Consider the following 17,492-nt stretch of genomic DNA (forward strand, 5'->3'; position numbering starts at 1 on the left):
TAACAGTACGAAGCAATCATCATTTCATAGTTATTATAGTTTTTCTTCAATGTTAAATGTTATTTGTTATCTCCGGAATGGTAAGTTCGGTTTGATGTTTTTGGTGTGAACGTTTAATATATTAGTAAACTAAAATACATTATTTGTTTACTTTTCAGCAAGCTGATCGTCAAAAAACGAAAGGTCCAGATTAAGATGCAGCAAAAAAACTTTGATGGAGCCGTCTGTTGATGCGCTGCTGATGATGACCATGAAGGATTTAATCTTAAACAAATTTGGCAAACAATAAAGTGAATGTTTTTAGCATGAAATATCTAGAATTTTTCTTATTAGAAAGTGATTGACTGTTTCCATAAGAATCTCTTATGAAAAGCAACCACCTCTCATTGAAGTAGGCGTTCATCTTCAGAATTCATTCGCGTCATAAGGCAATCTTATGAATTTAATTAATTTTTTTTATGGCGCCACTTCATAAGAGAATTTTATGGCATACATAATAGTATTTTTCTGAGCGTAGATTTGCGCGGCCCGCATAAGTGCGGCAAAAATACCTCTCCTATGTCACAATTTGTAACGCTCGATCTTACTTCTTTCCCCCTAGGAGAGTTACGTAGTTTATGCATGCCCCCTCCTGATATCAGATTAAAAACACTGATAAATTAGAAGAATCAATATTAAATGTCATTATTATTCAAATATTAAAAAACAGCTTTTATTTAAAGAGGTTGTTCTTGAAGTTGAAATAACAATTAAACGGTATATTACCGTACGAAAAATCAAATAATTAGGTGAAGTTGGAGAGAAAAAAAATGAAATAGTCAGAGGCCTAATGGAATACCATGAAGGTATAGTTTCAATTATTTTTTTTTAAAGACATGCACCGTCTTAGCCGATTTAGGCTTTACAGACTGTATAAATGACGTGGACAACTTAAGATTAACATTTAACACCCAGTAGATGGGAATCGAACCCATGCCATCAGTGCACTAGCGATTACCGTCTTATCACTCGACCACCGAGACGTACAAATTTTTGTTAGTAATTTTTTTTAAGAAGTTTAAAATTTTTGCCCCTAGATGTATGCGGCATTATTGTCCATCTTTAGATTTAGATGTTTTTGAAAAAAGTAGTTTGGTCTCAGCAAAAATAACTGCAGATAATTGATGTTTTGGCGTTGTTTTTATAAATGTTGGGATACGTTAGAACCATGCTGATCAATGTTATTCTTAAACATGAAATCTGAATATCTGTTATACATTTATTTGTCGTTTAAATATTCTGCAATCAATGATCCGCTTTATACATAGTCCTTTCTTCAGGAATTATTTAAAAAATTTTAGGTGTTGCAGCCTTTTCCAGAATAATTGAAAGCGAATGAAAAAAGTGATCGATTCTCCATGTGTATGGTACCTATCGATTGCTCTTTTCGAAATTGTTGAACAGCTTACTCTTAGAAATAAAATTTGATCAATACACGATAAACATTAGTATTTGAATAATCTTATAATTTAGGGTTACTAGGTATATCCTGCAACACCAAAAAAGAGTACATTGAGATCATTTATCCAAAAAGTCAGAAGAACGTTAGAATCCCGCTTATCCGAACTCCAGTTTTCTGAGCTCCGCGTTATCCCAGTCATCAAGTTGACACGAGATCCATATATTTACCGAGCTTTGCGCCAGGATGGTATGCAAAAGGATGTACAGTAGAACCCCGCTTACCCGAGGTAGTCGGGGAAGGACCACTTCAGATAAATGAAACCTCGGATTAAACGAAATACATTGACAAACTGTATCCTTTTGCGCGTAGCTCGGTTCTAACATGGATTTTATTTTTCTATTTAATCGACGTGGTAAAAATTCACAAAAAAGGGATGTTCATTTTTCGTTCGAAAAAGTGTACATGTACTCATAAAAGAGTACGTATGGTATCCCATTTTTAATTGAATATGTCATATTTGAAACATCTAGCTTAGCGGAAACTAGCAATATTGTGGACAGATTTCGCAGAGCCAATTTTGGGAATGACTGTTCTGTCTGAAAAAATGTCCATGAAATCTCGGAAAGTTATGCAACTTACAATTGTCTAATTTTGTGTTTTTTGTGTTTCATCTTGAATGTTTTTCGCGTGTTTTCTATTATCGTTATCGTGATAAAATACGTTTCAGGAGGTAATGACTATAAACTTATTTGTTGTTATTTTTTGCTTTAAAATTTTATTTTATCAGCTTTAAATTGTTTATGATCATTATATGATTCTTTTCGCAGATTAATCTGATATTGTTTCTTTAAAGAATTCAAACAATTAGAATCATTACTGAAATGAAAGACGAGGAAATGTTTTGTTTATTTACTTCAGAACGTGCTTTGGTGCATCCTTTTTTTTTCAAGCATTTTACATTTCCCGGAATCATCTTGGTTGAGTCAGATAGTCAGTGGAAAATTAGGAGAAGGCTTGGTTTCCCGGAAATCGTAAAATTAAATTCGAATTCTTGTCTTCTCTGGTTCACTTTAAGCATAGAATCAAGTAGTACCCTGCTTAACCAAGCTCCAGTAATCCGAACTTCCGAGTTATCCGGGCCACCATATTCATACAAGATCTATGTATTTACCGAGCTATGCGCCTGGATGGTATGCAAAACCAGAGCAAAAGATTTAAAAAATAAAATCAAATGTATAGGTTTTCTCAAAAATCGCTCGCATTTGTCCAACCCAGATAAGTCCTACAAAAAATTCTGGGTTGCTTGCACTATCAGTACCTTTTCAAACTTTTTCAAAACTTGTAGCAATAAAAAGATTCCTCCTTTACCAAATTTACTAACCACATCTGAACTCAAAGTATTTATATCTTTATTTATTGTCTGTAAACTTTTATACCACTAATAAAAATTATCAGATATTTTTCATTCGAAGAAAACAATCATTTATCATTCACTCATAAAAGCCCTCGAAAATCGAACTGCATGAACAAACTGCTATAATTGCATTACGATTAATATCCAGTTTTCATTGTCCCGTCGAATACTAACCTTATTCGACTCATACTGCACCACAAAAGATAAATAATGAACTCGAAAAGAAAGAAAAGGCGGTCAATGTCAACGACAACACAACCCCAACAGTCCCAAGAATGCCAGACGCTACCAAGCGAGGCGTGGGTGCTCTTTTTTTTGCAACAATATTCTTCTTCACAAAAGATTACCGGTCAATCAAACCGATTCGGGTAAAAACGGAACGGATTAAGGCACAATCGATAAACAAAAACTTTGTTAGTATTTAAACCGAAAGTATGATTTTTCTTACCCGCGTAACCTTCCGTGGCTTTCTGTTGGACATTTTGACACGATTTTTTTCTATCTACAGCTACTGGTTTTGCCACAAATGGGGGATCAGGGAGGTAATGCACAGCCTTTTTGTTCGAATTATCGATTAGATCAATTTTTCTTCACTGAGGGTTCCAGAGCACTGCACTTAGTATTGTCTGAAGGCGTTCATGATTTCAGGTTTGCAACAGGTTAGAGGTTGGTTCAGTTTTCCGCCTCTCACACCATCAGAACCGCACCCCGGCCGAAACTAGAATGAGCTTTTTTCTATTAGAACGGATCCAACAATGTACTTGACGAATTGGAACGGTGCTGCTGTTTCGATCTTGTCGTACTCGTCGCTCATCAGCTGTGCTGCATTTGCTGCAGTTCACATTATTTTACATATCACCAAACACCCATCTAAGCTGGTACTAGTTTTGTTACTGTTAAACAGCACTGTTTAGTGCGATTTACTCATGCAATTCTCATTGAAGGGAACGCGCTTTGGCCGAACATATCTATCAGTCATTCTGTTTAATTATCCTCACTTGCTCGGTTATTTGACGACTTGAACACCAACGGTCGAGGTTATATCAAATCGTTCATTTACGATACAACTTTTTTTTTTGTAATTTTTTATCGGCAGAAGAATTCATTTGCTTGTGAAAATAATATTTCTGAAGTGATGTTTATTTTTTTTTCGAAATAACACTAAATCTCGACGTTTCATGCATTTTTAAGTCATTTGGCATCAAAATTGAAATTTAGATTTTTCCGATTTCTTTTGGTCCCCCCCCCCCTTGGTGGTTTTTGAGAATTAAAAAAACCGAACCTGTGTTGCGCTTTGAGACAACCCTAATTCAAGGCTGGTTAGCAGTAATTTTGTACAGGTCAGTTATCTATGTTTTAAGGCTCGCAAACAAAAGCCTTTCCTAATAAAAGCAAAGCGTTTAGAAGCAACAGGTTGATTTATGTGAGAGTTCAGTTGTGTATTTTGTGTTGTATTTTGAGATAAATTTTTTATATTTAAAAAATAGGGTCCTTTTCTTATCTAAGAGTAAGCCAGTCTAGGACAAAAGGCTAGAAACTTTATCAAATGGTAAATGAAACTGAAAACCAGAAACAACGATCTCGCAAATTTTCGTTGAATTCTGTCGACAAACAGAGCAGAAATCTTCGATACTGTAATTTTGAAAAGCTTAAAAATGGCTCGATGGCATCGAAGGTAGAGTGTCCGTACCGGAAAATTCCGAACAGGATTTCTGGGGATTAAAAAAAATTGTGAACTTCCCGGGAAACGCTAAAAAATCCCGGTAATTCCCGAAGCCAATAAAAAGTGGTAAATTACTAAAAAATTTTAGAATCGAAATTGGAAAATTGGATCAGATTAAGAAGGGAAAATGAGAGTTCTACCTCGATATATGGCTTGAACTTAATTTTTTTTTATAAAAACTGTTTAATACGTTGCATTTAACAAAAAATGTTTTTTCGTTCGAAAACTTAGTGTAGAAGTAAAAAACGACAAAGAATCTATAAAATCAAACAATTCCAATTTAAAAAAAAACGCTACGCAGGGCTAGAAGTTGGTCACTTTTTAGTAACTTTGTCACTTTTTTCAAGCTGGTCACTCACCAGTTACTTTTTTGGAAATTTGGTCACTAAAGTTACTATTTTTAATCATTTTCGTACAAATTATGTACTGAAATTAACTGGATTTTGATTTTTTAAAAATTTTATTCTTCGGGTCGGACTTGATTATTCGTTGACTCGATAATTCGTATTTTTAGGGCATAATTTATATCATGAAAACGTGTTTTTATCAATGTTTATTTTTCAATGAAGCTCTATTACAGTTTGCTTTGGTTTTTAAATTATCATAAAGTGGAATAACTAAAATAAAATGAATTTGAGCCTTATTTATTTCTTTGTGTTTTCATAAATAACGTTTTCGGATCATGAATGAAAGATTACGAGCTTACACATGAAAATGTGAAATTTAATGTGCAAGAGAATGAATTGATACATCATTTTTTTTTTAAATAAAAAGATTTGATTTTTTTTGAGCAGTCAATTGTTCTCAAAGGTTTTCTCGAAAGCCTCAAGTGAGGCCCTTGGAGCTAAAGGGGTAGGGGAGAATGAGGATACTTGATCCCTGGGGATACTTGATTCCTTAGCTATATCTCCAAACTGGAATGTCGTACAAAGATCAAATGTTCTAGAAAAACCTGCCAAATGGAACAAAACAGTAATGGTTGAAGCTCAAAAAATTTTAACAAAATAAGTTTTTAGGATATTGAACTTTGTTTGAAAAATTTCACAAAATGTGACTTGAAGATCTTATTTCATCATTTTAAAATGTTCCTAACATGGAAATATTATAACAAAAATCTTTATTCCAATACATCAATCTTTCGAGTGTAAAATGAACTTCAAAATACAATATTTTCAAAGCGATGGAAAACTCCTAACTTTTTTCAGAAATAGTTTTCCAAAATGTTGATTTCGGGTACAATTGATCCCTAATATATGGGTACAAATGATTCCGGTAGATATATTCTTCTTCTCAATGGATCGTGGTCATTGCTGATTACGAGATTACTAATATTTATCCTATAGCTAATATTCATCCACCAATTATCTGAAGAAAAGGGCTAAAATAATTGATTTTCTCTTGTTTATAAAAAATTGCGCCCGTAAGTATGCAATGGCATAAGGGTTGAGAATAAGCTATAGAATTTTTTTCTGACAATTATAGATTGTGAAATGAGAACAAACATGACCAAAATAGTCAATAAACATTCTATCTTGGGGATTTGTTTAATTTTTTCCATGGATTAGTGCTTCCTGAATAAAGGATCAAGTCTCCCGTAACTTCAATAATATCGCAATTTTTTTACTCTCACGAAAATGCTTCTAGTTCATCAACGGGTTCAAGTATCGTTCTAATTTTTGGAGCATAGATTTTACCAAAAAGATATGGTGAAAATAGGAAAAGGGATCAAGTATCCCCACTCTCCCCTATTTAATGAAATGTTAACTTTGATGCATACATTCAGGGGTAAAAAAGTTAACATTCAAGACAAATGTTTAAAGTCAAAGTCACTTATCCCATTCAAAGCGCCTGTGCATCACAAAGTATTTTTTATTTTTGGTTGAAATTCATAAACAAAATTTGAAAGCTGCATCCAGCTTTGTTTTATTGATAACGAGATGTAAATAATTCTGTAAGTTCATATTTAAAAACAAAACCGTGATCAATATAATCAATGTTATTTACGTTCTTGACCCAAAAACATGGCACAGTCAACTACTTTTCAAGGCGTTTGGAGTTAATTTTGATAATTTTGAATTTATAGAGGATTGAAAAAAGAGTAGTTATCTATCTTTATTCTTATGGCAATGGATGTATGGGGAAAATTTCATGATCGAATTTAAACAACCGACAATTTTTTTGAGATAACACCGTAATAATAATGCATTTTTAAGTCATTTGACATCAAAATTAAAATTTCGATTCTGCCTATTTTCTTTGGTCCCCTTTTTGATGATTTTTGAGGATAAAAAAACCGAAACTTCGAGCTCTTTGAGGCACCTCTAAAACAAGTCATATTGAGCTGAAGGTTAGCCCATTTCAGTATTTTTTGGTTACATTTGTATACCACAACATTTATTCCTATTTTTTATATAATGCAATAAAGTTGTTATTTAATAATAAAAAAATGATGATGACATAGTTTCTCGCATCGTGCGAAAGTTTTTTTTATAGTTTTTTATTCTCATAGAAAATTTGAAAATCGAGCAATCGATATACAGATGTAGGGGAGATGAGAGCATAATGAGCACCCAGGGCATAATGAGCACTACTCTTTTCTACGAAAGTACGTATTTTCTTAAATAAATTTTCATGAGGATTTGTTTCGTACTTCCTTTAGCATTAATTTTTCACAAAAACAGGAATATCCTTATCATCTTTACAGAGATATTTAAAAAAAACGGCTATGTTCTCAAGTAACGATAAAATTATAATTTTTGAGCATCACGAAATAAGTTCTTATGATCTTAAAATCACCTTGATCTATAATGTACGCACTGCAACATGATGTACACATTGTTTCTCAATTTTTACCATCATAAAAATTTTGATTTTAAACTTTTATCAATTTTAAAACATGTTTTTACTTAAATTAATAATAAAGGCATAATGAGCATTTTCTGCCGTAGAATCTAGCAGCGAATTAAAATTGATTTATAGAGCTGCACCTTGACTAGTTTTCATCCGACGATTTAGCCTATTGGTAAGGTGTCGGAGAGGTAATCAAAAGACTAGAGTTCGATGTCTGTTCGAGGTGATTTTTTTCCATTCACAATTCATGATTGATTTTTTTATTGTTACATTATACGGCTAGTAGCATCATCCTTCAGACAAAGCACATAATGTATGAGCGTGCGTGAATTGTTTGTATTCTACAAACAGACCTAGATTATTTTGTTATTGCTTTGTTTGATGAATCTAACACGACTCAACTGATTTCATCGAGTTGAATTCGCTGTTAGATTCCCCGGCAGAAAACGCACATCTTGGCCTGATTAATGGTGCTCATACTGCCTCAGGGGGGGTTCTCATTATGCCTCTACAGTGGCTGGTTTTCAGCTTTTGGCAAATTTTTTTAAAATGCATTATTTAACATTTTCATCTAGTTTTTCACGTTTCAGCCCGTTAGAAAATAGGCTTTTCAAATATCTGAACACGAAACAATAATGTTACCTCCAAATTATAGCTATTTTCTATGGTTAAATAAGCGTTTTCCTTAAGGTGGCCATTATACCCCCATCTCCCCTATGTTCATTTTTCAATGACGTAAACACATTACCCAGTATGCGTGATCGGCTTAATGACATCACCTACAAACTTTAAATTGCTTTTATTATCTTATTATCTTATAAATAAATTTTCAAAGAATTCTGATTGTCCCAAAAATATTTTTACACACTGTTGGTGTAAAAATATTTTTCGGACAATCAGAATTTTTTTTCAAATAAATTTATTTATAATTCACCTTGCAAATCTCGATACCATTTGCTGATATATGATTGTTTTGCATCACGCGTTTGTTAATTTCAAGATTTCATCAATCAAAACATCATTTTTTATGATTTACTACATGAATATTTTGTAGTATTTTTGACCCCTAAATGTATGCAGTACCCTTTTTGTTTGTCTTTGAAATTGTAATTGCAATTGCTTTTGTGATTTTGAATTACGAGAACCTTCAAATTACAAAATAAATTAGTAACTAGGTCAAAAGTGAAAGCATTTTTGCCAGACAAAATGTGTAATTTAATTCGAATAATACCGTAAACTGGGGTAACTTTGATTATCATGAAATTTTTGCATATAATCATCATTAACTAAGTAAAAAGTTAAAATATCTGAAAATTGTTTACTTCGTTTGAAGGCCTATAAATTGAGTTACAAATAAGCTTAATTTGGTTTTTATTAGAAGATATTTAATATAATTTAAAATGTAATTTTAAAATCTTAAAATATCTGTTTTTTTAAAGGCTCACAAACAAACATCTCTTTTGATCAAATTTAAGCATTGAGGAGCAAAGGGTTGTACTATGTGAAAGTTCAACTTTTTCTTTGTTTAGGTTAAGTTTAAGTGTTATTTTTATGGTCATTTGATGATAATTTTTGGATATTGACAAAAAACGGTGATTTTCCATGAGAAAGCTCGTATAGTAAAAATGTTTAAAACCCTATCAAACAGTTAAATTTGGAGAAGAAAAGGGGAATTTGAGGTCAAAAAAAATTGAGGCATTCTTTTAATTTTACCCCTAGATGTATGCAGCAACATTGTCCATCATTTGATTATAAATGTTTTTGAAAAAAAAATGTTGAAAAAATAGTTTAACAATAATTTTGAAGATGTTGAGGTACGTTAAAACCATAGTGATCAAAGTTACCCCGAAACTCGAAATCTGGTTTTGTAATATACATTTTATTATAACCCCCAATGTCGTTTGAATCTACTGTAATCAATGATCATGTTTTATACTCCTTACCTCAGTAAGTGTTTTAAAACTTTTAGGTATAACGAAAAAGCAACCCCTTCCTAAATATTCAAAAATGAATGAACAAAGTGATCAAAGTTTCCCCAGTTTACGGAACCAAAAATTACTGCAATTGATGCTCTGTGCGTTACCGTCGACGGGGGGCATCATGCAACGGCGAGGTTAGATGCAACATTTGTGTACTACAGCACAGCAATTTTTTTTAATAAATATTTTTATAATTCCTGCCTGGGGTAAGATGAGACAAAATGCAAATCAAAGAGACACCTTATTAATCTCGTTTCCATGTGCGGGAATATGATTGTTTTGCATCACGGGTTTGTCAACATTGAAATTTTCAGCTAGTGGAATTTTTTGTAGTATTTTTTTACCCCTAAATGTATGCAATACCATCATGTTCAGAAAAAGTGTAAAAATTAGTTTCAACAGAACCAGAAATTTGGTGTTTTTATGCTTTATGGCTTTTATGGCATCAAAAATTCCTTTTTCTAAATATAGTGTAAATTGCATGTTTTAAAAAAATTCAAAATAACTGAATAAACCTATAATTTTTCTGACTACGTCAGTTTCATGTCCCACTCATTTTAAAAATATTGATGCATGATACCCTTTAGCTGTGGATGTGAGTTTTTTCGAAGCCATTGAAGTTGAAATGTGTTGCATGTTGACCCAGTTGACGGTTTAAAAAAAAGAATTCTCTTCAAACTTTTGAAGTCACGTTTAATGCTTTGCACAGAATCAAAATCGGGAAACATTGAAATAACATCGGGATAAATGAAGTGTGTGGTGAAGCGAATTTGTAGTTCGTTTTACGTATTTGTATTACGTAATAAGCGAATATTTTTGTGCAAGGAATTTTTAAAACGTTTTAACTTTTTCAACATCGTTCTAATCAAGTTGCAATTTCAAGTGAAATGTTTGTCATAATCTAAGCTTTAACCATATTCACATAAAAAAATCGGTCTGCATTGAAAGAGCTATCGTTGCAGAAAAAAAATCTTGTGTTGTGCCAACGAAACAAGATCGTTCGTGAAATTCTTATTTGAAATGAAACTGAAAACCGAAAATCACAAATCTTTTGTCAGTCTTGAATAAACGATCTCGCAAATTTTGGTTGAATTCTGTCAACGAACAGAGCAGAAACTTCAAGACTGTTATTTTGAAAAGATTAAAAATGGCCTGGTGTTACGCATCGGAGGTAAAAGCATCATCTTGAAAACCACTGCATAGGAAAAATTTTTATTGGTTGTAAATTATAGATAATCTTACACGATATTGTACATATAATTTGACTTAAAAGATTCTAACACCCAAAAGTTATTACCGAAACCAGTCAAAAAGTTCGTCCAAACGATGTGACGCTGAAATGAGTCACTTTAATTCTAAATTTTGAGTTGCTAAACTGTTAAATAATCTTTAAGTTGAATTGACTTAAAACTCTTAAAGTTCTGAGTTCTAAAATATTTGTTTTCATCCTTCCTGCATCAATATAGTTTGATCGCTACTGTTGCCGCTTATTGACTGTCGAGGCAAACTCTGGCTCATATCAATATGTATATAGAGCATATCATATGACCACTCCACAAAGCATCGCAATCATGTGTCTAGTCCTACAGACGGCAGAAGAAGCTTTGTTGATAATAAATACAATCAATATGCTGCATTTGCCCTATGACGGGAATTGTGCTAATACACACGATTTGATGAGCGCAAACCCCGGCTCATTGTCAACAGATGACGGAACACGTGACGAAATTGAATACCGATTGGCCCGAACAATCTGATACAGAACCGGCCGAGGAAAATAAAAACACATTCAAAACCAATTCTCAATTGTTTGCAGACGAATGGAATCAATTCTGTGACGCCTAAGTTCAACTTCTACCCATGGCCCGATCACCAGCCAAAAGAAAGCTTCGAGAACGAGAGACTTTATCTTATCGGTTACATTCGCCATCTTGCTGTACATATTTATATGTTAAAATGTACCTACTTACTATTGAAATTACTCGCCCTAAGTTCAGGCAATCATTCAAATCAGTTGGTTTTTGTGGGCGGTTTGAAAGTAAACCGAGTAAGTATCAGCTAATATGAATTGTTGTAAGAATTATAACCACCTAGCCGTTAATTTCACGTCACATGAACGAGATTCTAGCCACTCGCAGCTCGTTTGTCAACATGAACGGGACGGAGGGGGTTTAGCTCAATTCAGAAAAAAGCAACGTGTCAATCGAAGCCATGATGAATTCCAATCACGTGGCAGGCAGGAGAATCGAGTCTAACATGCATCTGACTGCATACCTGTAGGCACTTTTCAAATCAGATGAATGAATTTTCTATGAAAGTGCAACTCGGTTTCAAGTTAAATACACTTTTCCGATTCCATGCAATAGATTTTTCCAATAATCCTTTGCTTGGTGATGTTGAAATCGCTTCAGTATAAATGCACTATTTTTTTTCGGTTGTTGTTTCAGTTGAGCAGAAGAATCAATCCACGTAATCAGAGAGATCAGTTCCAAATTTATTATTAAACTCTTTTGAGGAGATTTTGATTTAAATCTACAGCAGGAATTTCGATTACAATAAATAGAGAATATTTCCAAATATTTCAGATCCTACAAGAGAACGAATTGTCTTTGTGACTCAATCCAAAAATATCTCTTTATTCGTCATAAAGAAACGTCAACGTAAAAATAAAAGCGATATAAATATAATGATTATGAAATGGCCATCCGTTTACCTTGGCCTTTTGAATCGTAAAATTGTCAACCATCAACTGCCAATATTCTCATTTAGCTCACTGCTCCCATGAAATGACTCGCATGATGGATACATTTTTAATGTTACTCAATAACTGTTTAATATGTTTGTTTTATTAATTTCTCTTTAATTTATTAGCGACAACCAAGATGACGTTCTTAGAACAAAACACAGTTTATTTGTTGGGAATATGAAAGCGGCTGTTGCGTTTGCCGTATCTCGAAAGTAATTAGTGACCGAGATTAAGGAAGTACACTCACATCTATTTATTTGCAGTAACCTTAAATCAGTTAGATTGAATGAGTGACAAAATTTTAGAAGGCAAACAGGCCAGAACTGTTTTATTTAACGTAGGTAATTTGAAAATTAATAATAAAATAACTTATTTTGGTATAAAACATCATATATTTTCGAAACACCCTTGAAATCCCTAAAATTTTTAGAGTCTTCAATGTATTTTTTTACTCAACTCTCTAGTGATCAACCCCGTTTTGTGTGTAAAAACTACAACCGAATAAGTACTGAGAGTCAAGTTCATTAGCCCCTGTAGTTATGCAATTTTAGGAAAATATGTCAATTTTTTTTCTCATTTATAAAATTTTTCGAAGAACCCAAGTTGTTTGCAATCATGAAACTAAGCTTTAAAAAGAAATCAAAACTCAATTATAAAATAAATTTAAAAATTAACCATGATTAATAATTGTTCAGCAAAATGATAATAATTGTTGATTATTGATTATCTTCATTTAAAATTCTTTTTCATTTTTCATTGAAGGGTTTATAAAACAACATGTTCTATGCATCATTGAAAGCCTGAACTGACAATGTACAGGTTGGATAATGGGTGATATTTTGAATGATGAAAAAGAAACTGATAGAAATATGAAAAAGGAATTCCAAGTTTTGTTATTAATATTGAAAACACGAATCATGTATTAGTATATTTATCATTGCGCATTAAAATAAAGCTTTACAGATGCTTCGAGTCATTTTTCAAACTTTAAATAGATTAATTTAAAAAATATTATCGATTCAAGAAAGATGATTCAAAATAATGAAAAACAGTGAAACATTTTCAATTTTTGAGCGTGCTGTTTTGTAGTCTAAAATTTTAAGCTCTGAATATTTTGTCGCCGTCTTTCGGAATATTGGCCTAATATTATTGGGTTCTGGAAAGGACAAATTGTAGAACTGATTTTCTTATAAAAAATTTGGGCCTCTAGGCAAGGTTGCCGAAATCACAGAAACATCTGTAATTTTACAGAATTTTGAGAAAATTTTCACCACATAATCTGTGTCACAGAACACAGAATTTTAAAAAATTCACGGATTTCACAGAAATTGTGAATTTTAAATGGATTGCCAATATAAAATTTAAGATCTTACTTAGAATTTGAAAAGTATCTTAAAACTGGTTATGTTAATTGATTTTTTCCAACTAAAATGTATTAAAAATCCAATTTATCATGAATTTTTAATGAAATTTAAGAAAATAGCATCACAGAAAACTATCACAGAATTTTGAGGTAAAATCACAGAAAATCAGAATTTTTTTTTCTCAAAAACACAGAATTTTTTTTCGGCAACCTTGCTTATAGGATATTTTTTTTTATTTGAGACACTTTACCATCTCTGCGGCATTCGTGTCTACTTATAGGATATATTTTAAGAACACAAAACTGAGAATTGAAAAACAAAGACAAACTACCGTGAAGGCACCAATGGCCGCGCATTTTAGCTATGATGAATGTTCTCTGTGCGGTACAAAAAATATTTTTTGTGCGATTCTGAAAAGAAAAGCCCTGACACGTAGTAAAACTTAAGTTTTTTAAGGGGAAAAAAACGCAAATTTGTAAAGAGTGTCGGTGTACCAATATGGCCGGTACCAATGTTGTTTGCATGGCTCTCAGGCTCATTGTGTGTATTCTCAGGTAAGGATTTTTATGATTCACACATCAAACACCGATTTTTCTCCATTGTTTGTGAAACTAGTCCAGTATGAGATGCCATTTTCACAAAGCATTATTTTGCCGTAAGATATTTTGGAACAATGTTTTCGGCCCCGATTTTGATAAATCATCACACATCCGGCTAGTAGTCTGAAAATCCACGAGGACCACCTATCAACTAAAACTAAACAGATCCGAATTGCTATCTAACCTCAAATTTCCAACACTCAGTAGCAATTTTCATTAGATAATCGTTTCTTCCGATATTTTTTCTAAAAATGATTTTTTCAGTCGGTTATATGATGGGAAATATTAATTAGAAGGCCTGCCTGTTAATTGTCATTTTTCGCAACAGAACCTTCAAACTGTTCACTCTTCTTCACAAATGATTCATTATAAAGATACAAATAACTTACGTTCGAAAAATTTTACCGAGGTGCTCGAATTCAACCCAAAAACTGAATTTCAAAAAGAGACCCGCTTAGCTCGCTTGCTAAGGACAAAAAAATATTGCATCTGGCAATATTGATATTATTTTTTTTATTTTTTCCTGATCTCAAAAAACAGAATAAATTTATTTATAGTATGGGAAGAGAAAAATACTTAGCGTAGGTATCAGAAAATGCGAAACATTGAAATTTTTGTTGTTAAATTTCGGAGAAAATAAAGATTAAAGTTGAAAGTGCGAGGACATTGGTTCTCTCACGGTAATTAAAAATATTACAAAAAGTTAAAAAGTTTGATTTAAAAAGTCGGTATAAAAAAAAAGATTGAATAAAATTTGGCAATAAATTTAAACAAAATATGGAAATGAAAAAGATAAGTTTTTTTAAAAATTTAGATGGGAATTTTTCAATAAAAATATCTTAACATTTTTAAATCTTATTTACAGAATTTTATTGATTACTCGCATTATGAAGACTACCGTCAACTGGGGCAACATGCAACAATTTTCAATTCCAAAGGCTTCTAAAAAACTTATGTTCACAGTCAGGCCTACTTATGCATCAAAAGTTATTAGGATGATGTGACATCAAATTGTCGTAGTTATAAAAATTATTGGTTTCTTCAGTTATTTTCAATTTTCTAAAAACATGCGATTTCCACTCTCCTTAGAAAATGGGCTAACTTTCAACAAACTTTGTTTTTAATGAAAAATCTTATGAACACGTTTGAAAATTTATGTTTTTTTTTAATTTGCGATGCCTTAAAGACCATTACGCATGAAAACACCAATTGCAGTAATTTTTTGGTCTGTAAATGCAACTTATTTTCACATTTTTCTGAAAATAAAGAGTTTGCATACATTTAGGGGTTAAATAATACTACGAAAAACTCTACAAGCTGAAATCATAAAAATAAATGTTTCGATGAATGAAAATTCAATGTTTACAAACGCGTGATGCAAAACATTCATATTCCAGCACATGGAAACGAGATTTACAAGGTCTTTCTTTGATTTGCATTTTTGTTGCATTTTACCCCAGACACCTAACCGAATTATAAAAATATTTATCTAAAAAAATTGGGTGATTGTTCGAAAAATATTTTTACACCAACAGTGTTGGCATAGCATGAGGAAACCAGTAAAAAATTTGTAGGTGATATTATCAAGCCAATCCGTCATACTGGGTGAAGTTTGGTGTTTGTTTTTAAAGATATCTAAGTTTCAATGTGGTTTAAAACTCTATAAAAAGTCGTTAAAATTTTCTTATTTTACAAAATGGGGTAAAGGAAACAAATAGAAACTCTCTATAACTTTTTCACAGAAGTTGAAAGTACTTGCGGCCTTTAGGAAATTTGATAATTAGTTTGAAACCTTCATTTTAAATTTTTAAGGATTTTTGAAAAAATGCAGACATTTCTTAAATGATTTTACCCTATTTCCAAAAGTTATTTAAAAAACCAAAACTGATAGAAAAAAATTGAATATTTGGATTCAGGGCACCCAATTTATTCAAAACAAGTTCCTAAATTCTTCGCACCTTGGGAAAATATAAATTTTGTGACCTTGTGTAATTTATCAACCCCCTTCTGAAGGTGAAGTTGAACATTGAAAAGAAAAAGAATAAAAATTCATCGAGTCTGAAATTTGTTTCTTTTGACTATTGTGAGAATTGAACATGTGTCATATTCACTTTCACGTCTGTCACAATAATTTTCGGGAGTTGTCCATATCCATATCTGAATGCTATTCAAAATCTTATTCCTTGCCAGATGTATCTAAATATGGTGATAATTACAAGTTTGGATCAATCCATTACCGGCAAACATGAGGAAGACTGATTAAGATTACACTAGTTTACGGCATTTTCGAACTAAGTAAACTAAAGATCATTTTTAATGTGAAATCGGGCGCTGAATCCGAACATGCAATCTAAAAACATCTCAGTAGAACAGTTTTTGAATTATGCTCCAAATATGAAAATTCGGAAAATTAAAAAAAAGTACTTGTACTTAGATTAAAATATTTCGGACTCCTAAACAATAATTTGAAATCTTTTTCTTTTGCATATTGAAGGTAAATAAATTCTCTATTGATAATTCCACCACTAATTTTACGTATGATCAACAGTATTGTTGATATTAGTGAAAAAACGCATTTTTAGAGAAAATTATGTTTAAGCGAAAGTTTTAGACTCGATGGTAACATTCAAAAATCTGATTTTCTATTGCCCTTAAATGTCAATTCAAAACAAAGATTTCAAGCGGTTATTTATCAAAATCGATTGAAAATTGAAGAAGTTATGGTTACTTTATCATTACATTAAATTTTGCAATTTTTAATAATTTAACGAGCCGCAGTACACTTACCATAGTATAGGAAGAAATAAACAAAGTAAATCTTACTCGCTACAAGTCAAAATTATTTATTAGCTTACCAGAAAATCACTTGCAAATTTCAGGAAGATATGACCATCGGGAGGGTTTGCTTGAGTTTCAAACGTGAATAAGATTTTAAGGTATTTTTCCCAGAGAGAACAAAAAATACTGTTTCTTCACTAGCCGATTGTTTTTGATGGTTAATTTTCTTAAAGCCTAAGTTGAAACAAATATTTTACTCGAAGACTATAACACGGGTAGTGTAATATCAACTGTAGTCACTAATATCAACAATACTGTTGATCATACACAAAAAATTTATTCACCATCAATATGCAAAAAAAGGATTCAAAATTACTGTTGTGTAGTCCGAGATATTTTAATCTAAGTATAAGTACTTTTTTTTATTTTCTCGAATTTTCGCATTTGGAGCATGACTCAAAAACTGTTCTACTGCGATTTTTTTTAATTTTTATTTTCGGTTCATCGCCCGATTACGCTTTAAAAATAAAGGTCGGTTAATAAAGTTTACGATTTTGCTTTAATTTTGTAAACTAGTGTTATCATTTTTTTTTATGTC

General features: G+C 32.0%; 1 protein-coding gene across 6 annotated transcripts in view; it reads right to left on the minus strand.

The window, feature by feature from the left end:
- Positions 1-17,492, minus strand: part of LOC129751075 (uncharacterized) — a 107,907-nt gene that overhangs the window by 54,587 nt on the left and 35,828 nt on the right. For 3 of the 6 annotated variants that reach the window (XM_055746352.1, XM_055746353.1, XM_055746354.1), the window contains exon 2: positions 3,304-3,573. The exons of 2 other annotated variants lie outside the window; for them this stretch is intronic. In XM_055746352.1, the coding sequence (XP_055602327.1) occupies positions 3,304-3,336 (33 nt within the window). In that variant the 5' untranslated portion in view covers positions 3,337-3,573. Of the gene's footprint in view, positions 1-3,303; positions 3,584-17,492 lie in introns of all 6 variants that reach the window. One more of the 6 variants, XM_055746350.1, reaches the window with a different exon arrangement.

The sequence above is a fragment of the Uranotaenia lowii genome, chromosome 3 (genome assembly GCF_029784155.1).
Source record: "Uranotaenia lowii strain MFRU-FL chromosome 3, ASM2978415v1, whole genome shotgun sequence".
Lineage (NCBI taxonomy): Eukaryota > Metazoa > Arthropoda > Insecta > Diptera > Culicidae > Uranotaenia > Uranotaenia lowii.